The sequence below is a fragment of the Lissotriton helveticus genome, chromosome 2_1 (genome assembly GCF_964261635.1).
Source record: "Lissotriton helveticus chromosome 2_1, aLisHel1.1, whole genome shotgun sequence".
NCBI lineage: Eukaryota > Metazoa > Chordata > Amphibia > Caudata > Salamandridae > Lissotriton > Lissotriton helveticus.
The window spans coordinates 1382606257-1382633143 of NC_136059.1; the positions used below are offsets into that span (position 1 = coordinate 1382606257).

At 44.9% G+C, this 26887-nt stretch overlaps 1 protein-coding gene across 1 annotated transcript in view; it reads left to right on the top strand.

Moving 5' to 3' along the window:
• The window catches only part of LOC144818669 (stimulated by retinoic acid gene 6 protein-like), a 651836-nt gene that overhangs the window by 202332 nt on the left and 422617 nt on the right, over positions 1-26887 (top strand). Inside the window, exon 6 of the mRNA XM_078676317.1 lies at positions 24730-24775. Coding sequence (XP_078532443.1) covers positions 24730-24775 — 46 coding nt within the window. The remainder of the gene's footprint in view (positions 1-24729; positions 24776-26887) is intronic.

Sequence of the window (26887 nt, forward strand, 5' to 3'; positions counted from 1 at the left end):
GGTGTACTGCTAACATCCTCAAATGCTGAAAAACACTTTTACACACTTTTCTTAAAAGACAAGCCAGAGAATGAATCTTCTGTTTAATACTTTTCTGTGTATATTCTTGTAGCAAATTTCGTATTATATCAATCAATAGATTCCTGTTGAATACTACAAATACTGCTACAACCCCACTTATACTCAGGAGCTTGTATATGTTTCCCTTGCACTTCTTCAGCTATTAACTCTTCTGCACTTTTACCAACCATTTCCTCTTTTGGAAGAGGACAACCGTCCTGAACTTCGTAGCAACGACCTCCAGTATCGTCTGCAAATGGTAAACTCTTTTCTTGGAAGTAACTTTCCTCATTAAAAAAAGGCTCACTAGTAGAAGTATGTTTCCAATGTCCACTAAAGATTTTGCAAAAGTTGGTTCTGTTCACAAGTCTTTTCTTCTACTTTTGTCTTTCAACACTTTAACTATTTTATCAACACTTTGATTCTCTTCAAAATCAGAATGAATAACTCTGTTTTAAATTGAAAGCAGTATCTACTATACTTTCAATACGCTGCTTGTCTTTGAAATGCTGCACTTTCTTTTTATATTTGCAGCATGTTTTCATTAAATTCTGAATCACTCTAGATCGAAAAAGTCTCTGACGAATTTCTTGAAATTGCTTTTGTCTCCGAGTAACAGATACTGTTTCTTTATCATGTTACCTTTTCCTGGTATTTGAAATTGAAGTCTGCTTCTCCTTACTTGAAAAATCCATCTTTTTGCTTTGTATGATGTTTTTTTATTAAATGTTCATAATATTTTTTTCAGAAATTGTCTAGTGTTTTTACTAGAAGAAACTGTTTGTGTAGTTCTCTCATTTTTTTCTAATTGAAAATCTTTCCTTTTGTTCAAATATATATTTTTTCTCTTTCCTTTTTTTTCAGTTCTTCTAGGCATTTTCAAATTTTAATCCAAACGAAAGAATTTTCTGAAAAACAAAAAATAGATTCAATTATTTTTTACATCTGTTCAATATGTTAAAATAATAACATACAATTACATAAGTTCTACTGATGGCTTCCAGAGGCAGTGCTGCAACATGATGGAGCAGGGCAGGGGAGAAGTAGGATGACGGGTAGTATCATAGAACATACAGCAAGTATTTATTTAATTATTTATATACATCTTTACAATTTATATGTAACTGCACTACCTCGTACTTTTCACCTCTCCGCCGCACCCCACGACCCCACAACACTCCCTCTGCAACCCACCGCAGACAACGTTATAGATAGTATTTTTAAAAATTGTAATCTATGTACTCAGGATGATATTATCAACAAAACGGCACACACAAAAATGACCATTACTAGCCTAACAATTTTATCTATAATTTCGCAAACATAACACTGCACCCAAAGCTTTAAGTGGGGTGGGGGGTATGTGGGGGTCTGAGCACCAGCAGTTTATTTTGGTGTGTATCACTTACAACGCAACTTTTACGTCGTAATGCTGTTACAACGCAGCTATTACAACGCAGGATCCATTACAACGCATGGCATTACAACGCATGGCATTACATCGCAGATGCTATTACAACGCATACCATTACATCGTAAGTATTGGTAAGTATATAATTTATTTTAATTTTATTTAATATTATATAAATGATTTAATTAATATTAATTATAAATAAAAATAAATAAAAATATTTATTTATGTTTTTAAATATTATAAATTAAATGTATTATTTTAAGTAATTTTTTAAATAAATATGAGTATAGGAGTATATGTATAGGTGTACTGAGGTTTTAGGGCAGGGTTTGGGTTTTGGGGTACAGGGGTGTTTTTAGGTTTCAGGTTTGGGTTTTGGGGTACAGGGGTGTTTTTAGGTTTCAGGGTAGGGTTTGGGTTTTGGGGTACAGGGGTGTTTTTAGGTTTCAGGGTAGGGTTTGGGTTTTGGGGTACAGGGGTGTTTTTAGGTTTCAGGGTAGGGTTTGGGTTTTGGGATACAGGGGTGTTTTTAGGTTTCAGGGTAGGGTTTGGGTTTTGGGGTACAGGGGTGTTTTTAGGTTTCAGGGTAGGGTTTGGGTTTTGGGGTACAGGGGTGTTTTTAGGTTTCAGGGCAGGGTTTGGTTTTTGGGGTACAGGGGTGTTTTTAGGTTTCAGGGCAGGGTTTGGGTTTTGGGGTACAGGGGTGTTTTTAGGTTTCAGGGTAGGGTTTGGGTTTTGGGGTACAGGGGTGTTTTTAGGTTTCAGGGTAGGGTTTGGTTTTTGGGGTACAGGGGTGTTTTTAGGTTTCAGGGCAGGGTTAGGGTTTTGGGGTACAGGGGTGTTTTTAGGTTTCAGGGTAGGGTTTGGGTTTTGGGGTACAGGGGTGTTTTTAGGTTTCAGGGTAGGGTTTGGGTTTTGGGGTACAGGGGTGTTTTTAGGTTTCAGGGCAGGGTTTGGGTTTTGGGGTACAGGGGTGTTTTTAGGTTTCAGGGCAGGGTTTGGGTTTTGGGGTACAGGGGTGTTTTTAGGTTTCAGGGCAGGGTTTGGGTTTTGGGGTACAGGGGTGTTTTTAAGTTAAATAAAATTAATTATATTATATTAATTACATTTCTTAATTAAAATAATTAAATTAAATACATTATTTTAAATAATTTATTTTAATTACAATCAAAAAAATATTTAAATTAAATTAATTTAATTATATTAATTAAATAAAATTAATTACATTTTTTATTAAAATTAATTTAAATAAATAATTACTATTATTTTAATTAAAATAATTTAATTAAATTAAAATAATTACTTTTTTTTAAAAAAGGTATACTTACCTATACTTACGATGTAATGCCATGCGTTGTAATAGCATCTGCGATGTAATGCCATACGTTGTAATGCCATGCGTTGTAATGGATCCTGCGTTGTAAAAATTGCGATGTAACGGTCTGCGTTGTAAAATAACGCGTTGTAACATCATAGATCCGTTTATTTTTGGTGGCCTCGAAACAGGGCTCTATGCGGCTCTATTTTCGGGCCTCGCAAAGGTAGTCCGTTGTTTTTTTTTATTGAACTGCAGTGAGACTGTGAGAGCATGCACATTGCTCACTACTGAGAAGTGCAAACATCATGCCAGATGAGTCGCGTTGTAGGAGAAGGGAAATCCTTTAAAGAGAGCCATTTTCTCTCAGGATCTCCCTTCTCTTTTTGCAGCGCAGAAGCAACATCATCGTGGGGTTATTAGCAGAGAGACTACCAGGCGCGCAACACCCATTGCCCCAGACTCCCTGACACAGCTTCCCGGGTGCACACACAGAGCCACACCCAAGTACTTCACAGGTCTTCAAAAGACCATTTGCTTGTAAATGAGGCTCTGTTCTTTTTCACCCCATTTTAGAGCCCCTACATCCCCACTCTGCCTATTGCTGAAACAATTAGCCCCCCCCCCGAAATTTCGCTCTGGTTGCGCCTCTGGAGATGACCACAGGCAGCCAACTCCAGCACGACCCTGCTCTGACCTTTCTCAGTGTCTTGTTATAGTGCTCCGAAATCACACACTTTGCCTGGCTCACTTAGTTCTCACACCCCCTCTTCAATATGAAGATAGTAGCTTTGGAATTATCTTTATATTCCTATACTGTGCTTCACATGGAAATATAGAAGGGCAGGTTCTCACCACCCCAAATTAGCTGTCAGGTATACTCTCTCAAATGTAAGAATTACAGGTATTCAGTATCTGTCAGTCAGGGCCAGTTTAAAGCAGTGTTCCTATATAGAAATGGACAAAACGTTATGTTTCTGAATTAATGTCTTACACTGAAAAGGTGCTTTACATTACTTTAGCTGAATCAACCTTTGTTTAAAACACCACCAGAGAAGGGTGGTGAACTATGCTCCACAAAGAGCAACCCAAAGCTTTCTTGTTCTTTATCAGAAACATCTGCCTGTCAATGGTTATCGCCAGACTTTTCGGCTCCTTAAGAGTAATTAGGATAGGCGGGTGGGCTGATAGATGCTTAGGATTGGTTCTAGCACAGATGTAGGTATGGATATATGGACGTATGGCTGGATGGATTGCACAGTGCTTACCATAGGCGAGTGGGCTGATAGATGCTTAAGATAAGTGCAGGGACAGATGTATGTATTTATGTAGGTAGGAATGTCTGGATGACACAGTGCTTAGGATGGATGGATGCAGGGCTTTAAGTGGGCCGGGTCTGAGCACCGGCAGTTATTTTCAGGGAGCCTCGAAACGGGTCTCTATCGGGCTCTATTTTCAGCCCTCGCAAAGGTAGTCAGTTTTCTTTTTTTTATTGGACTGCAGTGAGAGCATGCACATCGATGTACGCATGCTCATTTTGCTCACTACTGAGAAGTGGAGACATCATGGAGAAGTGTGGCTCACTGGTTAGAGGCGGCAGACCCGTAAGCAGAGAACGGCCCAGGACCAGGGTTCGATTCCCGACGCGGCAGGGTCGTGGACCAGGGTCAGCGGACTCGATAATTCTCGCCTCGGTGCCTACTCTAGTCAGAAACCACACTCGGCAACTCTGGGCATCAGCTTGCCTCATCTTCACAACGGCCCCCCCAGACCGCCGGGGATGCTTGGTCGCACCTTAGAGATACCCATCAGGGACCATCTCTCAGGGTGAGCCAGGACGGGTGAGCCAGGACGGGTTCCCCAGCGGTCGAAGCGTGGAGATACTCCTCCGGGAGTCGATTCCTAGCGCTATATAAACCCGCAATCAATCAATCAATCATGCTAGGTGAGCCACATTGTAGGAGGAAGGGAAATCCTTTAAAGAGTGTGTTTTCTGAACGTAGGATAATTGGAGGGGATTTTCTTAAGCACACAATGCTACTTATCTTGATTTAGATCACGCCCCTACTTGGATAGCCCACACCCCTTTAAGAGGGTTTCCCCGCCCCTTTTAGAGCACCCGCAGTTTTGTTTCCAACTTAAAGCCCTGACTGCACCATAGTAACAAAGAAATCGTCCAAGCTTCCATTTAAATCTACAATGGCACCAAGTTTCATAATTTGCCATCAACACTGGCAGCCTTCTACCACAGTGCAAGAGTGTCTATCAGCACGAAGATTTGTTATCCACAGAAATGTTGTGTTATATGCGTAGCTGTCTGCTGCAACACTGATCACCAAAAGATATTAAAACATGCAAATGTACGGGTAAAACATATACCATGCCATAGGGTGCTTTATAAATGGCCCCAGTGGTACTACATCACCTTTAGTAGCTAGACATCTGCACGTTACTAAAGTCTGTGTTTTAATCACCAACATACCCACCTTCCCCACCCACACCCTCGCCCTTGCTTACCCGTACAAAATCAAACAGAAACCCCCACCTTTCCTAGTAGCGCCACTATACCCACAAACAGGGTTAATTTTAACAGGTGTCTGCCGCAACCCTTTTCAGAAAAAAGTATTCAAACATGCAAATCAGTGGGTAAAACATAAACCATCCCATAGCACGGTTTATAAATGGGCCAAGTGGCACTACACCACTTTTACTAGCAAGACATGTTACTAAAGTCGTTTAAACACTCTGTAGAGTGTATAGCAGGGGATGAAGAGAGTAAACAAAGTTGTAATTCCCAAATTTTGACATACCGTCCCTTTACTAAATGTATATTAAGGACATTAAATGGAATGAAAAAATTGACGAGTGTCTCAAAAGGGATAGTAAAGCTGAGCACCGGTAAAACCCGGACCACTTAAACACCTACGTATATTCAGCACAGGGACACAGCCTGACAAATAGTATCACTTATAATCACATGTAGTTTACTAATGTCAAGAAAGTCATACAGAAAATATACTGCACATTTTAATTTCTTTTTTTATCTCTCACACATTTATAAAACATCTCTTCTAAAGAAACACTCCCCAATCACTTCTATTTCATAAGAACAGACAATCATTAATACATTTACTACCATATATTTTAGTAAATCTACCTTTTTATTATTCACTAGTAAGAAACTACTAAAACTATTAACTATACCCAAATGCAAACCAGAAACCATGTTCATATTATATCTAAACGTATGATCAAATGATTCAAATTATGCGTACATATAAAAGGAACATATCACTTTTACTATCTCCATCTCCTCTCCATGTAATCTCCAAACACTGTAGACGGCCTCACAGTACACCAACCTACCTCGACTTATATTCAAATCTACCTCTCACTGTCAAAAATGAGACCAGAACCTGTCCACATAACATTTCTGGGTTTGGTTTTATCGCTTTTAACTTAATAACACATACATCTCCTATCCCCTACCCCACTATTTCCACAAAAAGTATAATTTGCAAAAGTGTGACATTTTGTTTATCTCGCTCGAATACATTAGCAAACCCAAATTAACGCTGTACCTCATTTTCAAAACCATACAGTCCTTTAAAGATGAGAATCTACACTTGTTCTTTGTGAAAAATTCCTAAACATATATTAAGTACTTATTTAACAACCGGTCAAACTTTATGCATATTTTATAACCAATAGGAAACACCACACTTTACTAACAGTATATTATTTTGAAATAAAAAATACTTTCAAACTTAAAAATATCACCTTAAATACTTAATCACTACTACAGAACACATAACATACCTTGTTCATTTCTACCTCACCTTTGTAGTTGGTATGCAGCTTTCAAATGTCACACACGCATATAATTCTTTCTTTTTCACACAGTACATGTAATGCACCGCTTTCATCAAGAATGGAACCAGTAATGGCACAGTTTCTCCGTCGCTCCACATATAAATACATGTAAACAACAAATCAGAACACTTCATTCCGTCATCGACATTCCAAAACTTATCTCCATTGGTTAGTTTTGAATTTTCCATATGGAAAGCTTCTTCATATTCTGCTCCACATACAGTTTTAAGTTTTGGGTGTTCAACTTGTGCCTCTCCCGCACCTGATTACAAAGCTGACATTGTCCCATGCTCTTGGAAAAGTATGTGTGGATGACGCTGGAGCGATGCTGGTGGCACCAGCCAGGCTGGAGTGGTTGTGTGTTCCTATGTGCATCCCCGCCTGGTTCTTTTATTACCTAGTGCCCTACGCATTTAGAATGACAATAGGCATGTGAGGCTGCTGTTATGCTAAGAGGAGGAATGCGAGGTGGCCCCAGCAGGGAGCTGAGGCCTCTCGCAGGAGAACAGCTCTGCTCCCTGCCAGGCCCAGAATTACAGACAAAAGGCGTCCGTAAAAAAAGATCCTCACGGACAATGGACGTGAGGTCCAATGTACGGATGGTCCTTGGAATTTACGGATGGTTGGTCACCCTAGGGGTGAGGTCGGGTCTGTCGGAGGCTCCCCAGGTGCTCCCTCCTCCATCATATTCTACAGTAAAGGTCCAGCCAAGGGCAGGCATACAGCACTGCATCCCATGCTGGCAGGACTGGGGTCATGCGCACCCCTCTGTCTTCCTCCCTCCGGATCGCTTCTCACTAACTGGGTCACATCACCAATGAGGCCTATCAGAACGGATTACATTGGTTCCATTTTTTGAGCACAAGTTCTATGCGTTAAATATTAAGCTTTACAGTAGAATGCATTAATTTCATAGGTACATGTTGCTTGATTCACGTTTCCTCGAGCATCTAAATTACATAAATTGAATAATATGTGAGTGCATAATACAAGCGACTACATTGCACTCCTAACAGGTACCAGATGTAGGATACAAATCTTTTGCTATATCAGGTTGAAGGGGGGTCCATTTTTTTAGTTTGCCCATGCATCCAAATCTCCCTACTGGGAGGTGAAGTATTTGGCTTCGACATCCAGGAGCGCTAAAAGGTGATTGCTCTCATGGCTCGTCACTTAGCCTCTTTAGTATATGGGATGCAATATTGATCCTTGCCAAGATGAAGGAAATGAGTTGGTGGAGAGGCAGGTTCTGAATAGTTTTGCCATCCCTTGGGACTACCACTGTCTATAGACTGAGGAAGGGATGACATTTGGTCCGCGGGCACCTTCGGCGATGTATTTCATAATCCCAGTGAAAATTCTTTTAGCTGTGAAACATAACTAATATTGGTAGCTTTGTGCTTCAGTGGTCTCAGATCTTCTCTGTGCCCCAGTAGGTTTGAGGTGCCAGATTGGTAAGTTGAGCCTATCCAGTTTAGATTTGTAAATGGTGCTGATACACATGGCCCAACTTTCAGCTGTAACCTTATATCTATTTAGTTTGACAGATTCAGTTTCTTTGTTTAAACGGTTAATGATAATCCAGATCTCCTTGGAGTTTTTTAGTTCGGCAGGCCATAAATAACTCTAACTGAAGTGCTTACTCATATCTCTCTTTCGCTTGCTAAATTTTCTTTTTGTAGTACTTGACAAAAGTGTGGATTTCATCTGGAGAAACTTTCTTAAATCCATATTTCAGCGCTCTGAGCTCTTTATTCAAGGAGCTTTACTAGAGTTTAAGATTGTTTGTAAACCAGGAGCATGGCAAAGTGGTTCCTGCAAGACTAGATCCTAGGTGCATTCATTGAGTACTGACAAGGGCAGAGAGAAGCTGCTGCACAAGCCCAGTCTTATGTTGTTTGCCACAGCGGAAGACTCTGGTTAGATAAATTAGGTTTCCATGTCGAGTATTTTGCTGGGACTTCCAAGAACCATTTAATTTGCTCCCAATTTTTGAGCATGCCACTTGAGCCAGTAGCCCTTAGGATGTTATGTGCCTTATTCCAATGTAACACATGCTCTGGGGAATATGTCACTTTCACAGCATAGAATAATGGAGAAGTTCTTGATCGCCTTGATCAGTGGATTTAACAGAACATGTGGTCTAAGACTGCAGATCATTTCGTGGAGAAGTGTTTGTGCCAGGATGGTTGATCATCAGGATAGTGTCATTAGAGATCCCGCAGGGGCATTCACTCTAAAGCGGCTGTCAGATTCTGTCCTGAGACATCAGTTCTTTGTGAGATTATTACCTACACTGGGATCAGACACCTGGAGTACGCAATTTTTATGGAGGAGTTTGAAACAGATTTTGAAGCAGATTTAGATTGAAGTCTCCGGTCAAGATGAGATGGTCTTTGAGACGGGTAGCCCTGATATCCGCAATTAGGAGTTCTAGTTCCTTGACTTTGTGCTTCTTCTCAGGGGCTTCTGGATGAATGTATGCGGATGTATGACGTTATAACGCATACTTTTACAACGCCTACCTTTACAACGAAATTTTACAACGCAAAAACTATTACACCGCATACATTTACAACGCAATTTTTTACAACGCATATACTTTTACAACGCATACCATTACAATGTAAGTATTGGTAAGTATATGTTTTTTTTAATGTAATATAAGTAAAATTAATCTCATTTAATTTAATTTAATCTAATTTAATTTAATTAATTTATTTTAATTTTTTTTTTTACCCTGTACCCCTGTACCCCAAAAACCCAAAACTGACCCTGAACCCTAAAAATACCCCTGTACCCAAAAACCCAAAACTGACCCGGAACCCTAAAAATACCCCTTTACCCAAAAACCCAAAACTGACCCTGAACCCTAAAAATACCCCTTTACCCAAAAACCCAAAACTGACCCTGAACCCTAAAAATACCCCTTTACCCAAAAACCCAAAACTGACCCTGAACCCTAAAAATACCCCTTTACCCAAAAACCCAAAACTGACCATGAACCCTAAAAATACCCCTTTTCCCAAAAACCCAAAACTGACCCTGAACCCTAAAAATACCCTTTTACCCAAAAACCCAAAACTGACCCTGAACCCTAAAAATACTCTTTTACCCAAAAACCCCAAACTGACCCTGAACCCTAAAAATACCCCTTTACCCAAAAACCCAAAACTGACCCTGAACCCTAAAAATACCCCTTTACCCAAAAACCCAAAACTGACCCTGAACCCTAAAAATACCCCTTTACCCAAAAACCCAAAACTGACCCTGAACCCTAAAAATACCCCTTTTCCCAAAAACCCAAAACTGACCCTGAACCCTAAAAATACCCTTTTACCCAAAAACCCAAAACTGACCCTGAACCCTAAAAATACCCCTTTACCCAAAAAACCAAAACAGACCCTGAACCCTAAAAATACCCCTTTACCCAAAAACCCAAAACTGACCCTGAACCCTAAAAATACCCCTTTACCCAAAAACCCAAAACTGACCCTGAACCCTAGAAATACCCCTTTACCCAAAAACCCAAAACTGACCCTGAACCCTAAAAATACACCATTTCCCAAAAACCCAAAACTGACCCTGAACCCTAAAAATACCCTTTTACCCAAAAACTCCAAACTGACCCTGAACCCTAAAAATACCCCTTTACCCAAAAACCCAAAACTGACCCTGAACCCTAAAAATACCCCTTTACCCAAAAAAACAAAACTGACCCTGAACCCTAAAAATACCCCTTTACCCAAAAACCCAAAACTGACCCTGAACCCTAAAAATACCCCTTTACCCAAAATACCAAACATATAACATTTTAAATATAATTATATACTTACCAATACTTACGTTGTAATGGTATGCGTTGTAAAAGTATCTGCGTTGTAAAAACATGCGTTGTAAATGTATGCGTTGTAATAGTTTTTGCGTTGTAAAAGTTTTGTTGTAATGGTAGTGCGTTGTAAAAGTTGCGTTGTAAACGTTACATACCAATGTATGCATTTAGCAAGAGTGATCTATCAGTTGAGGCATTCTGATTCCAGTTCCTGAGTTCCACACATAAGAGCTTGATGACGGGTGGCACGAGTTGAGGCCATAAAGTCCCAGCGCAATGATAAAATACCCACCCATTGCGTGGCCCTTGGCGGATTGTCTCAGGGCTGGGTTAAAGAAGTTGTGGTAAAATTCTAGTTGTATTTCAACTTTATGCCATGATTCGTGGATGCATATATTGTTGTGTGATGCTAGAAAAGTCTTAGCATCCAAGTATGTTAAGATGTTCTCAAGGCCAGCCATGTTTTAGGAACGTAGACCCATATGCTTGGGCTCTTCCTCCGAACTCGGAGTGAGGTGGAGTGCTTTTTAGATGAGAGTTTGATGATGAGAGACCAGCCAGGGTTGCAGCCAGCCCCAATCCTCTTGCAGAATTTCAGATGGAGGTATAGCGAACTTGCAGAGTCTTCCTGTTTGGTTGTGAGCAGGAATGGTTAATGCTTGCAATTGGGAAGAGTGAAGGAGGAGGGGCACTAGATGGGTGATACAAGCACAATGCATCCACCTCTCCAGCACTTCAGGTCCCCATGATGGACTACAATACCAATGACCTCGGGGACCCGGTGCACCCTGTGGTCCTGGATGCTGATCCTCCCTTGTTGAGGCATTCCGTGGTGGCCTGATGAAAGGGGTAGGGTGTAGGGGGCTGCTGGCCACTAATGAGGGCTGCTGTTGATGGAATCCGCTGAATCCACAGGTGAGAACGTGCAGAGTGCCTGGCGGAGGACACTGCGATGACCCCCTCTGGCTTGCTCGAACTCACTGTAGCTCCGCCCTTTCTGCTTGCAATCTGTAACAGCAACACAGCACAGCAGCACCAGGCCAATGTCATGTTAGGACCTATGGAATTGTAATGATAAATCCTTTTAAATGGTAAAGTTAGATTTGTCATCACTATTCTGAAAATGCCACTTTTATAAAGTTAGGCATTTTTGTACTTTTAGCCATTTGGGGGCTTATTTTCAAGCCCCTTGTGCAGCCGGTGCGTCACTTTTTTCACATGAAAAGTGATGCACTGCGGCACAAGAGGCTTGTAAAAAAGCCCCTTGGTGTCTGCTGCCTGTCTTTGATCACTGGCTGGGTTAGGTGACAGTTCACTTTGTATATTCCCTCTAAACAGCCACACACAAAGGAAGTTTGGTTGCGACTTCATGCATCTTCCTGGGAGAAAGGGAGGTAGAAGATGGGCACAGTCTCACACTTGCACCTGAATAGGCTGGACCCTGCATACACAAAAAGGGCTGCATATTCCCCTGACGTGAGACTGATGCCAAGGCAGAAAGAAAGGACCTTGGTGCAATTCAAAGATCCTTCTTTGAAGTCACCCCATTTCAAAAGCACAAGTGGGTCTACGTACTGTACCTCTGACCCTACCAACTCGGTGCACTTCTAGACCTGAAACCAACTTACCAAGAAGAAGAACTTCTATGCTGAGGGCTGCCACTCCGCTGGACTGCTGCTCTGGAAGAATGCTGACCTGCTGTGCTGCCTAATGCTCTCTCTTTGGCATCAAAGTCTTCAATCCTGCTCCTATTTCTGGTACATTAGAAGTGGACCCAGGTGCTTGCTCCATCGAAAATGATGCATCCTCTGCTGCAACAGCAGAATCGATGCATTGCAGCTGTTGCAGGACCAGAACCGGTACGTTGCACTCTGAACCAGCGGATCGCCATTGGACTCGCCGCATCAGAACCAGCGCATCGCCGCCACTGCAGAAAGACGATTGACAAATACCTTTGACTGCTTAGAAAAAACCTGGTGCATTGGCTTTGGAAACAAAGCAGGTTGGAACGGGCGCTTCGTCCTCGGAACCGGCGCATCACCATCAATGCGTGGAAAAACCCTATGCATCCCCTCGACTGTGTGATTGACACCAATTCATCGCTCGGCTGCACGCCTCTTCTTTTTGTTTACGACCAGGATTAATGTACTTTTGCTCACCACGGCCTGCTTGGGTCCTAGATCCAGCTCGTGCTCCATCATGGTCGGCCTCAACTCTTGACTTTGTCCTGGTCCAGCATGACCAATTCTTTAAGCGCTTACTGCTTTTAGGCGCTATTTTTTCACTTAATCTTTAAAAATTCATAACTTGATTTCTACTTATTGGATTATTGTCGTTTTAGTATTGTTTTATTTAAAAAATCATACTTTATTTTTCTAAATTGGTGTGGAGCCTTTTCATAGTGTATTCACTGTGTTACTGTTTGAAGTGTTGCACAAATACATTACACACTGCCTCTTCTTAAGTGAAGCCTGACTGCTCTGTGCCAAGCTACCAGAGGATGAGCATAGGTTAATTTAGGGTGTGTATCTGACTTACCCTGACTAGGATTGTGCTTCCTGCTTGAACAGAGTGCATACCTCTGCCAACCAGAAACCTAGTTTCTAACAGGATCCCTGAGATGAATTATAGTATCCATCTTGAAATTATGGTACACAACAATTGGTTGTAATGTCTTAGGTTTATTACTGGCTGTATCTTCTTGTTTTTCATTTCCACCAGGAAAATAGCACTTAGAGAACCTGTTCAGTGTAAATACATTTCTTTAATCACTTGTTGTGTAGAAGGGACTGAAAAGGAGTCGTGTAGATTTCTATAGAATATCCCTGCACAGTGTTCAATACCCAAGTATCTGCTGGTAAAGACTGCAATTTTTAAGGAACATGTCATCAACGACCCACTACAATATGAAGACCTAACTTTTGACTCACCTTTTGAGTGTGCGCCTCTGTGCTCCCTTGAGCCCCGATTCTGGAAACCCCTTCCTCATTGAGGGCAGAATTGGGGTCGAAAGTCTTGAGATCTATAATAGGAGTCTCTGAAATTCTGAATTCTGTTGAAGCGGCTGTCAAACTGGCTTCTGCCTCTATCAGCCCTAGCAAAAACCTGTTGTCCGAAACCTCTACAAAGGGACTGTTAAGCTTTACCCAAAGATGCAAAAGTAGTAACATATTTACTCAATTCCTTTATAAAGGAATCTCCAAGTAATAATCCTTCTACTGTGCCTCCAGCGTCTACCAATGCTAAATAAGCCAGTTTAAGATCTATTTCCAAAAGGAGACCTTTCCTTCTTTCATGTGTAATGGCTGAATTACCATTCCGCAGAAGACATATCGCCCTCTGGGTCCACATGGACAATTCTTTAGCATCTCTAATGGAATTGTCTAACATGGCACATTCAGAAAATTCCCAATTACGAGTTAGGGGACCCACTATGTCCAACATTTACCTTGACAATTGGACCAGGCTTTATCCACTCTTTTTCTAGGATCTATGGCAAACTTAGAAAAGAAAGTTAACATGTTCTAATCTGTAGTAGGAGTCGTAGTGATTTTGGAAAGTAGGGAAGGCCTGGGGGATTCAGATCTCAATTTGTCCCTGTTTTGCTTATCTAATGTTAAACACAATCTATTTGAAATGAAATCCCCTACATGGTCATTAGGAAGCCATTATGTTAAATTCGGATGATGCTAGGAAGGAGAAAGATAAAAGGTTAATTGGTTTGTATAAGGAAGCAATAAAGGAAACAGAGGGGTCAAAATATTAAAATCTCCTATTGCAAATGCCTCTCTAGACAAATAAGGGCAGAGTTGGCCTAAGCTGCACTCAGCGGGAGGGTCCGACTGCTTCTCTGTCGACCTCTCGGACATGCGTGGGAGAGAACACTGGCCGACCATGGAGCAGCAGAAGCTGTGTGAGGTTTGAAGGCAGCCAATTAAACAAAACAAAACAGGTAGTTTTCATGCTCTTAAACACTGTAAACAATGAAGGCAAACAGATTAAAACGGATATCTAGATAAAGAAATAACTACTTATCATGACTATAAGCAATAAGAAAAGAGGACTGTTGCAGCCAAGATAAGTGTTATAATGGAACCCTTTATCTCTGATTGGTTCAATGTTATACTACTATTGTTCTTCTATTGGCTTGTTGACCCTAAGCTTCATGGCCGATGTAGTTTTTTCTTAGTTTCTTAACTGCTGCTATTAAAAACAAGCATGTTAAGAGATACATAATAGGAGCCGTCTGTCTTCCCATAAAATTCAGAGTTGATAATACATTTTTTCAGTCTCATTTAGCCCATATTCACAAATTTTGAAGGTCAAAACCATGTGTGTCTCTAGGTTGACTGAGTGCTGCTGATCCTTGTCTCCTCTTCTGTTGTTAGGTGTCACTTGAGAAATTACTTTAGTTCCTGTTGTGAATGTTTCTTTAATAACAAAAAAATGGTCCACTACAGTGCATCAGGCGTTTTCCAGCATATTTTCGTATTATATTGTATTATTCTGGTTATGATTTTTTTGTTTCTTTTCCCAAGTTAGGCCAGGTGACTTTGATAAAGTAGTGTGTAAAGTTCATGTTAAGAATTTAGATCAGTAAACTGTTCATGGTTGATGTTGACTCAATTTTAGTAGAATTCACTGCCTATCCAAGTCTTGGGGCATACGTAGCATGTTCCACATCTGCGAACGCCCATGACTGGTAGAAGGTTCCAAGTGAATCATAAATGACTAGTCTCAGAGTAACCTTCTTGTGCTCCTACATACTAATCCTGTAGTTTTGTACAACTTACGCAAAAATGGGTGTCTGAAGTAGTTGTTCAAACACCCTCAGGATGTGCCATTGTTTAAGAATAGCTTAAAAAAAAAGTGTGACACATGTTCCCCAAACCTGGTAACACAAGCTTGTTGCTGAAGTGCAGATTTGCATTTTTTGTTCAAGGGATGAACTCCAAAATCCATTTGTTCTCAAGTTCAGACATGAATATATTTGCTACCTCAGGTGTAAAGCAGCATCCTACAACTATTAATGTCACCTGGAATAGATATGTGTGTTATAAACATGCCCTTGAAAACTATCATAGCCTCTATTAATCTAGTGTTTTGTTTTTATGGTGAAGTGAGTTTAGAGGCTTTGCAACAATCAAGCCGCACCATTTTCAATCGACTGATTGTGAGCTAGGGCATCCATGGTTAGGACATAAATCTAGGACATTTCCAGATGTTGACCTTATTAAAGCATTAATAACCATGGAATGGTCTCGAGCAATCAGATTTCTCAGAATCCTCATCAACATTTTAGTAGGAAAGAAATAGGAGTTGGCTGCAGCCAACATTTGACAATCTAGCTAAGACTTTAAGAGAATGTAAATCTTTGGTTTTGAACCTGTTTTAGAAGACATCAGTAGACCAGTACCATTGAGGCCACAAATCAGAGTCACTGCCAATAATGACCTCAGTTTTGTGAGAAATGAGAATTCGCAGTTGTAGGCCTTTTCCCACACCACTTGACTGCTGGGCCCCCTGCAACGCTCACTAATTGACTCAAAAGTAGTCCCATATGATAGGTAAAAATTCCCTTACACTATAGCAGTTCTCCAAGTCTCCACAGACTACTTTCCCATAGGATTCTAAGCGTAGAAGTTGCTGTGCACAACTCTGAGAGCCGTTTTCTGAAGCACACCTTCTTTCAATCTCTTCCAATATTTAAAGAGAATTAAGCTTTATCATTGTTGGAATACTACTATTCAGCATCCCTAAAAATTCTACACCAAACTGTCAGGCAGCAAGTATCTAGATGATCTATTGTGATCCATATCTGGAGCAAAATAGATCACAGCTGTTGATGTTCACTCCCGCATTGGTGTGAATCCCTAAGGAACACTTGGGGAATCTAGATGTGAGTAGGAACACAAAGTAAACAGAGGCTCTGCAGAGACTGAGTTTGTTGCTCTATCAAACAGAGAAATGTGATTTCTGGATGTCACAATAGGGCTTGGAGACTATGGGTCATATGTACAATGAACTAGCAGAGCAGAGGTTAGCCCCAAAATTGATAACATAGCGCTCCTTCAGTTCAAAAACACAGGGATGCGCTGTATTTACAATGACATGGTGCACCCCTGCGTTTCTCCTAGCACTGGTACTAAATTAAACTGCCTAGCACCAACACAGGCACCCTTGCACCATAGTGCCAGGGTGCCTACGTTGGAGGGAATGATTGTTTATGACAACTCAACTTCTTGGTAATACCAACTCCTACTAAAACTTCAGCCAGCATGCAGCGAGAGGGGTTTCAAAATTCAACACAATGACTTGAATTGTTGGATTGAAACAATCTTCTCTGGCAAGGACGGGTGAGCGCTTGACGGGGACTAAAATTGCCTGTGCACAATTTTCATAAGATTCATCGGCTATGGATGCTACCTGGACTAGTCTATTCCTCCCAATTTCCCATGCATTATTACAGTTTCAAACAGGTTTGATGCAGCTTCGAGACTTGATGATTTTGCAAGTGAGTCGACCCCATACCTGCCTTCATCTTTCCAATTTCTTCACTAAGATTTGAAACATCATCTTCCTATTCAAGCACACCTTGTTGAGAACACAGGTTGGGCAATAACTCAATTGACTTTATTGATATTTTTATCTAGTCACCCATTCCCCTGTTTAACGAGAACTTGGCTAGCTGCATCCTTCTTTTTAGTCAAGGTTTTTGATTGTTATAAAGTCCTGAACTACTGATCCAATTTTTTTATAACATCATTTTTATTGCACCACCAGTATAATTGTACAGACAGGGTATGCATTAAAAGTAGCATGACAAGAGCCGACATCATTAAAGACAATTGTTCTCCATCCGGTGAAGTCATCCCGCTCTTGAAATGTGTGGCTCCATAACCATTCAGGTTCCGTTTCTTTTACAGTGTCTGACCGCTTCATTGTGCATACATCCCTGGAATGCTTTCGCAATTTACTCCCCCCCACCACTCTTAATTTCGGTACCCCAACAACCCTCCAATCTAGCTTCCTACCCACCCTCCCCCGTGGTCGCGTTGCGCTTGGGTAACCACGCATTAGTGCCCGGTGTGTCAAGGAGGAAGCAAACATTCACTAAGATGTGTTCTCCTGTGTAGTGTCAGGGTCCGCTCCATCTAGGTCGCTTTCGCCGTCCTGCCCCCCATCGTCTACATCCCTGAGCGCCTGCACCATCACCTCCCATGCAGTCGCCCTTTCCAGCGCTTTCTCGTCATTCGACCTCCAAGCCATCTGGTATCGTAAGGTACTATCACATGCGGCCCATCTCAGACACTCCCCATACCATCTTTTATACGTGGGCCCCACTTTGGACTTCCAATTACGTGTGATCTCCCGCTTGGCTAAGATAAGCCCTAAGTCTATGAATTTACTCGACAGCGTATTCCTAGGTGTGTGTGGGAACCAGTGAAGGATGCCAACAGCTTTGGTATAGTGGATATTCCTGTCCGTCGCGCCGTTAAGGGCCCGCCCAACTTCCTGCCAATAGTCGCCCAACGTAGGGCAGTCCCACAGCATATGACATAGGTCCGCCCCCGCTGTAGTACACCTGGGGCAAGCAGCGTCGGTCGTCCCAAAGTACTGGCGGAGTTTCCCGGGCGTAAGATACGCCCTGTGGACAACATAAAAGTGGATCAATTGAAACCTTGCATTCCTCGAGCTCTTCCGCGCCCTCCTCAGCAGTTGGCCCCAGGTCGTGTCTGGTATCTCCATCTGGAGGTCCAGCTCCCACTTGGCTTTTAGAGCTACTAAAGGCTGTAGGGCCTCCCGCTGCATTCTCGAGTACAGGCACGTGACGGCCTTAAAGGTTCCGGCTGCCATCATGGCGTACTGGCAGGCCATCGCGGTGCCCGGTTCTTTCAGCCCATCCCCCCAATGGGCTCGCATGGCGCCCGTGACTGCCGCGTGCAGCAGGTAGTCTCCCCTCGGTAGGTCAAATCTCTCCTGCAGGTCCTGAAATGGGAGTAACACCCCATCTTCGTAGAGGTCTCCGAGCACGTGCACTCCCGCCTCCTCCCATTCTAACAAGCGTGACCAATCACCTCCATGTGGGAGGGCAGTGACCATTCCCAGCGGTATTTCGGGGGCATACATAAGGCGGACACCCGCCCGTTTACGGGCTCGATCCCAACATAGACGGAAAGTCCGTTCCTCTGTCGTCAGGTCTCCCACTCGGAGTTTCTGGTGTAGCGTAATATAAGCTAGAACGTGTCGTGGGGTGCCTACGGCTCTCATGTCTTCGGGGCCTCTATACGCTCTAGCCACTTCCTGAGTAAAAGTCTGCAGCTGCGCGGCGAGGTAATAGCCCTCGAAGTCGGGCACTGCCATACCTCCCTCATCTTTGGGGCGCAACAGCGTATCGAGCGCTATGCGTCTCCTACCCGTGCCCCACAGGAACGCTATAACCAGTGACCTCAGACGTTTGAAAATCGAACTCGGGATCCATACCGGCAGTGTCCTAAAATAATATAGTAGCCTGGGTAAAGCTACCATTTTAAGCAGGGAAATTCTACCAGCCAGGGAGAGCGGTAGAGACGCCCAGAAGTCCATAGACCCACGCAAGGCGTTAATACAGCGAATTATGTTGCCTTCTAGCAGGTCGGATGGGGTGTGGTAAACATAAACCCCTAGATAATGTAGGCAGCGCGGCTCCCAACGGAGTTCCTGAGCAGTGAGTGGACACAGCTCTCCCGACCTCAGGGGAAACAGACAGGATTTGGGCCAGTTGACCCTCAGTCCCGACAGCCTACCGAACTGCTCCAGTAGCTTCCGCGCCCCCTGAAGGTCGGCGCCGGCATCGGCCAAAAACATCAACAAGTCATCCGCATATAGGGATATGAGGTGTGGCCTCCCCCTAAAAGACAGGCCTGCATAGTGGCGGCCCAGTCTGGCTACCGCAGCGAAGGGTTCCATTGCCAACGCAAACAGCAGCGGGGACAGGGAGCAACCCTGTCTAGTACCACGCCTAATCGGGTATTGGCTCGAGATCAGTGCACCCACCCGGACCCTAGCTACCGCCTCAGTGTAGAGTACCTTGGTCCACCGTATATAACCGTCACCCAACCCAAAGCGACGCATCACCTCATACAGATATCCCCATTCGAGGCTGTCAAATGCCTTCTCAATGTCGATGGATAGGACAAATGGGGAGACGGTGTCCGGCCACTCCGCACCCATCAGTCTCGTGAGTCTACGGATGTTATGAGTGGTATTGCGCGTTGGTATGAAACCGCACTGGTCACCATGAACCAGGCTCGTCATGTGCACTAGTAGTCTGTTGGCCAGAATTTTACTGAGGATCTTATAGTCCGTCGTCAACATAGATAACGGACGATACGAGGACAGTGCCGCACTCTCCCTGCCCGGCTTTAATAGTGGAATCATGAGGGCCTCGCGCATAGAGCCCGGGAGTCGGCCTATCTCCTGCGCCTCATTATATACCTCGCGCAGCCGTGGAGCAAGACGTTCTAGGAATTTGCCATAAAATTCGATCGGTAGACCGTCGAGGCCCGGGGTCTTGTTTCTAGCCATCTGTTTTACAGCACAGCCTATTTCTCCGAGGGAGATGGGCCGTCCTAATTCTTCTGCCTCCGAGTCTTCCACTCGTGGCAACTCCAACCCGTCTAAAAACTCCTCAAGCTCATCCGTCCCACCCGTTTCACCACTCAGATAAAGCCCTTCATAATAAGCTCGGAACTTGTTCAGGATCCCGGGTTGGGAGTGGCAAGGCTCCTCCCCTGGTTCCTGGATCCTCATGATCGGCCCTCCCCCCCGGATAGGGTTAGCAAGCCAAGCCAACATCGCCCCCGCCTTATCACCTTCCGCATGCGCCCTCGTCACGTACGCCTTATGGTCGAAGCTACGCAGCCGCTCCAGCTCCACCGCCATCCCTTCCCGCGCCCCGCTAAGCTCCTCCTGCAGTTCAGGGTGATTCGGGCGCCTTCTCTCAAATTCTCTCAGCCGCGTCTCAGCCTTGTCTAAATCATCCAACAGAGTCTTTCGCGCTCCCGCCGTGTGCCCAATACAGTGTCCCCGCACCACCACCTTGAAAGTGTCCCATTCAACCGCCCTCGTGGAAGCCGAGCCACCGTTCTCCACAAAGTACCCCTCAATACGTTCACTCAGGGCCTCCCTGAACAACAGGTCGTCCAGGGTATCAGGTTGCAGGCGCCAGGTTGGCACGCAGTTAACAGTCACCATCCATTCCAGAGACATCAACAAGGGGTTGTGGTCTGATATCGTCCTGGCCAAGTATTCCGCCCCTCCCACCGCTGGGAGCACACATTCCGCACAAAGAAACGCATCCAGCCTCACATGCAAATCATGTAGGTGCGAGTGAAAGGAGTAGTCCCTAATGGTGGGGTGCAACGCCCTCCATGCATCCGTAAGGGCCCAGCTCTCCCGCCATTCCATTCTACGCTTGGCGATCCTATGTGCCGGGGACGCGCGCAGCGGGGGATGGGATCTATCTAGTAGCACATCCTCAACTGAGTTGAAGTCTCCCCCCAAAAGGACCGGCCCCGCCAAATAACCCGCCAATTTGCCCGATATGGTAGACAAGAAAGCAGGCAAATCTACATTAGGAGCATACACATTACAGAGAGAAATCATCCTGCCTCTCAGCCTTCCCTCCACCGCCACAAACCTGCCCTCTGGGTCTATCGACGACTTCGATACCTGGAAGGGGACCCCCGCCCGTATCCAAATCAAAGTCCCCCTCGCAAATGCCGAGAATGTCGTATAGAATAACTGCCCCCTCCAGCGCCTTTGGAGAGCCGCCCCCTCTTGCTTATTTAGGTGCGTCTCCTGCAGGAACGCTATGTGAACCCCCCTACGTTTGAGGTACGCCTGAATCTTATGTCTGCGCGTCATGGACTGCATACCCCGCACATTCCAGGTCACACATTTCAACGCTCCGGTACTAGCCATTCCCCCCTACACAACCGGACCAAACAGTAAAGAACAGTGGTCGTACAAATCCCGCGACCACGGGCCCTCCCCCCCATCCCCCCCAAACAGGAAGCCATACCCCTCCAAGAACTACAACCTCCCGAGCAACCCCAACCGCTCGCAACTCCCACCCCCCCAGGACAGGCCCCCCCACAGCTGGAAGTACCCCCATCCAAACCAACACTCCCGACCACCCCTCAAGGAAAGGTGGTAATGTTCGCAGTCTCCACTGCGATGACCTTAGGGGCCAGTAAGGCGCGGCTCAATGCTAGAAAACCTCCAACAAATCAGCCCCGCGATCTCCATCCCACAATCCCCACATTACAGCCCCCCAAAACCTCAGTCAACATCCGATGCGGGTCCATCGCCCCGGTGTCCAACCAGCTAGTCCATTCCGCCAAACCAGTTCAGCACGCCTCCAGGATTTCTCCCGAGGTCTGCGGCGTCACACTAGGGCCCCGGGCTCCGCCAAATTCCGATTGTCCTGTCTCTGAGCCCGTGCCCGGGGCCTCCGAATCCGTACCCTTCTCAGACTGAGTTCTGGCGGCTCTGGATAAGTCCACCACCGCCTGCAGGGCCGCCTGCCTCTCCGCCTCCGTCTGCGACATCGATGGTTTCCCGGTCCTCTTGCGGTTCCTCCTGATCCGTTGTGATTGCCTGATCGGCCTGTCCATCTTAGCCTCTTCCTCCCTGGCCTTAGCACCGTCCGTACCAGCCTTATAAGTGTCCCACCATTCCCATGCGTCCGCGGAAGACGTGAAGAATAAAGATTTTTCATCCACCACCACTCTGAGTTTGGCAGGGAAAAACAGGGAGTACTTGATGCCTTCCTGGCGGAGCTCCCGCTTGAGGGACAGGAAGTTTGCCCGGAGTCGCTGAGTCTCAAATGTGTAGTCCGGGAACATGGTGACTCTGCTATTTTCCACTTGGAAGGGCCCTGCCTCTCTCGCCCTCTGCAGAAGCCAGTCTCTGTCCCGGTAATGGAGCAACTTGAACACCACCGGGCGAGGCGGAAGGCCCAATGCTGGTGGACGCGCCGGAACTCTATGCGCCCGCTCCAGGGAGAAGAAGGGGGACAGACCCTCAGGCGCCACCTCCGTCCGCAGCCAGTTATCTAAATAGCCCACCATGTCGTCGCCCTCAATTTTCTCCGGCAGGCCCACCAGGCGTACGTTGTTGCGCCTGTTCCTGTTTTCCGCATCCTCGGCCCTCCTTTCTAACACCTTCAGACGGTCCATCACGTCGGCCATCTGGGCCTTTACCGTTGCCTGGGCCGGGGCCAAGTCTTTGATCGTAGATTCCATAGATTTCACCCTGTCCTTCAGTTTGTCGTGGTCGGCCTTCAAGAGACCCAAGCCCGTTGCCACCTGAGCTATATCTCGCTGCAGGGCATCCTTCGTGGTAGCGATGGCTTCCAAGATACGGTCCTGCATCCGCTGTAACGCCGCTTGGTCTCTCTCCGCTCCGTCCGCCGTCTCAGCGTCAGTCACACCATCACTCTTCCCCTTCGGCTTCCCCATTGGGGCCTGGACGGGTGACGGCCTGCAAGTGCGCACCAGGTCTTCCTCCGAACGTCGCCGGGCACCGATCTCCGGCCTAGTGCTCAGGCCCAGAAATGTCACCAAGAAGCAGGCAGCACCAAGCGTCCGCGGCCCAGCCCGCGCCCGTCGCGCTAGAGGGCCGGGGTCCTCTCCTCCGGGTCACTGTCGCACCGCTATTGCCCCAAGCCTGAGACGGTCCTCAACCACCGTCCAAAAGGCGCGCCTATTGTCCAACTGGCACCCGGGGAGGGGCGCGATGCAGCCACCAACTCCTCTAGCGTGGTTAGGAATGATCTGCGGTGGGTCTCCGAGCAGACGTCTCCGTCTCTAGCTATCTCCTGCCCTCGCCGCCATTTTGGGGTCCGCGACTTCCCGGCCAAGTTTAGCTTTCAGAGTCGAGTTACTGCTGTGGGAAGGCTCGGTGTCGCCCTCCGTGGGTTCCGGACCCTCCGCAGTATCGTCCAGTATCGGATTATGTTCTTTATCTCGGGGTTCAAATGAATTATCAGGATATTATCCGGGATCGGGCACGGAGCTCCGAGCTCACGCAGCCTACCTCCTCGGCATCCAAGCCACGCCCCTCCTGAACTACTGATCCAATGTTGCTTATTTTACTCATTTACATTTTTATTGATACTTTTTCTATATTAGACTAAATTTTATTTATTTCATGTAACAATTATGTTCTAGAATGTGACACACACTCCCCATACACTTTCTCTTAGAGGACAGTGGTGTTGGTTCAGTAATGTTGCCAAAGGTGAGCCAAGAATACCTTATAGAAAAACGTGTTTACCTATCAGAGCCTGTCTTTCTGAGTGCTGGGAGGGCTCGAAGATAGCCTGTGTTTCTTTGTTTCCTCCCGCCCCCATAGCCCTGTGAGTAAGGGATTTATATATATTTGTGCAACCACTGGGCTTCGTACTAACAACCGTGTTGAATTTAATATAGCGCTCGAATCACCAGGGGCATCTCGGCGCTGCACACCGTAGCAGGCAGGCATCTATACAAGAGGTCATTGGAAGAGGGAAGATTTCAATAGTTTCCTAAATTGGCAATAATTCGAACAAGAACGAATGTGCAGTGGGTGTCTGTTCCAGTAGACAAGGGCCAGATAAGAAAAAGATCTCCCGCCACATCTAGACAAGCGGATGCGGGGGGACACAGCAAGTCTTTGTCCATGGATCTTAAATTTCTGGTGGGTACATACAGTTTAATGCAGGACAGATCACCAAAGAGGAAGCCATTTTATAGAATTAATCAGCTGTAGGACCATTTTATATGATGAAGAACGTAAAAGTTAGGACCAACAGCAGTTTATTTATTAAATGAAGAAATGAACAATTACTAATTAATCTCTGTTTGAAATTGATGGTGGTAGTATTGCACGCACTCTGTCATCGTTGTGGGGAAGGGTGGGAGTGGAGGGACATGTGTGGCCTCATAGTTTATGAACTGGATAGCAAGACCTGTCTTAAGTGTATACCCATCTTCCTAGTTTGATGAATTTCATATTTCTTGACCTTCCCATACCTCAATGTAATCAGTTATTTATGTTCACTTAGAATCCGACTCTCCTGGTACACATCTAATGACATCCATTCACTTCATAGCATCGAACACTTCACATAGGAAGCTACTCTGATACTTCATGCAGTGCAAGATTTTTGAATATGTGCCATCATTCTTACTGCTCAATGTTTTGCAGGTTCATAATCACCATGATCCATACAGTGACCTGCCCACATGGTCAGGTAAGCTTATTTTAGAACATTTTGTGACAGAGGATAACGTTTCTGAGCATATGTTGTAAATGACCGATTCTCTGCACACACATACACATGGGTCCTATGTCATCAATGAAAGCAGTATCCTGTGGTCTGTCAGTGTCTGCCTAATCTGCGCCATGTGCAGAAGGGCTCATGATTGGAAGAATCTCTCAACATCACATCTCACAGCAACGTCCATGAAATGAAATGACACTGCCCGAGCTTGAAATCAGAAACAAAGGAAGATCTAGATAAGTGTGCATACAAAAACGTACATACACCCCGAAGACCAGTTAGTTGGCCAATGGGCACTTTAAAAAGTAATTGAGAAAAATAAATATATTGTGTTAAAAGTTGAAGGTAGGCTCCCTCCCTGGCTGAAATATGAGCATTAAGCACTCTCTTTGACCCACCTTTCAGAATAAATGAAGGGGTTTCAGTTTAGGGTGCTACATTCGGGCGAAGGCTCCGTGTAGTATGTGTTGTACTTCTTGAACTATTATTTTCCCCATTCCTGAGCACTTGTCTCAAGCATTGATGATGCTGTGCTTTTACCTAATTTGCCAGCGATGTCAACTACATCTTGAAAATATACCACTATATTTTAGGGCTAATCCAGATTTCAGAGTTACACTATTTATTACAGAATTGTGCGTGGAGTTCGACAGCAGACAGGAAACTGAGGTATCTTATAGCTTTCCCTTTTGTCCAATCGTTTCCGCTGTGCCTTAATCTTATCGTAGTGAGCCTGGGACTTCCGAGTAAAGGTATTTCTTTATGGGCCTTAGAGAAAGGGCGTGATTTAGAGTTGGTGATAATAAAAACGTCCTCTCCTTTGAGAAATGCGGAGGGGGCATCCAGCCTAGTAGTAATCTGATGGAGGGAATTCCAGAGACGGATTCTACTTCGGATTTAGCACTTCATTCAAACTTCTTAAGGGGAGATATCCATGGTTACAGTGTGCACAATAACTCTTTTAGTAAACAATAAACAGAAATGTGCCACAAATTAAGTGACAGAGATCATCAAAGACGCCCCTGTAGGGGTGCCGTGTAACCTCAAACCCGACGTAGCATCAACACATTACACTGACAGCTAGGAGGTATCATGGATCGAAGAATGATTCTTTAGGCAATGGTGGAAGGATAAATCCTTAGGCAGTGATATTGGGATAGGTGAAAGCAGCAACAGTAAACACAGTCTCAAATTCCTGATCGTATGTAGTTTCATGCACACACACGGCATCACCGGACAGTTGCAGGGCACCTAACAACACATTTTCCCTCCAAGCTTGTAGGGAAGAAGCTGTAGAAAAAGAAGCCCATTCTGAACTAGAAATGCAGGACAGTGAGATGTCTGACTGCTCTGTCACAACTAGAACAATGCCTACCACACGGTGCAGGGATGTGAAGGGGGGCACCACAGGGGCCCTCCAGGGCTATATGGGGAGGGCCAGGGGGGAATGGGGTCATTCGAGGGGCCACCAAAGACACTTTCTGACAGCAGTTCCATGTCGAAAAGGCCGACATGGAACTGCTGTCGAAAAGTGCCACTATAATCCTGAAGGTGGAAGCACCGTCTTTAAGGGAATATGAGGCCTTTCCGACTGGGTGAAGGTTGAGCCCGTCAGAACCGAGTCGGGTTTTCCGGCCTGTTTAAACTCAGAACCGCCATATTATAATGACCAGTGGTTGAAGGATTTCCGACAACATTGTAATTAGTCCCTGTATGTGCATACAAAACTGAGATATAGAGATCTAAATATGAAAGCCCCGAATTAGGAAAGACAGGATACAGGTGAGGCACAGTGCTTAATTTGAACTGGTGGCAGATAGGGGGCACTGGCACTCAGGTACCGGCACTTTATGTTTGCTCATCATGCTTGCACCCAGCAAGAGAGAGTAAAACACAAATGGGGAAAGAAGGAGGAAGATAAAGTCAGGAAAATAGTCCAAAGGAGAGAAAGCAGCGATGAAAAATAGATAAAATGGGCAAGGAGTGTTCAGTGGTGGGCAGGGCACAAGCCCTAAACAAGGCTGGCAGTAAAAGAGACTGCCAGCCTTGCTTCTCATAAGCATAGACTATAAGTACAAAGTG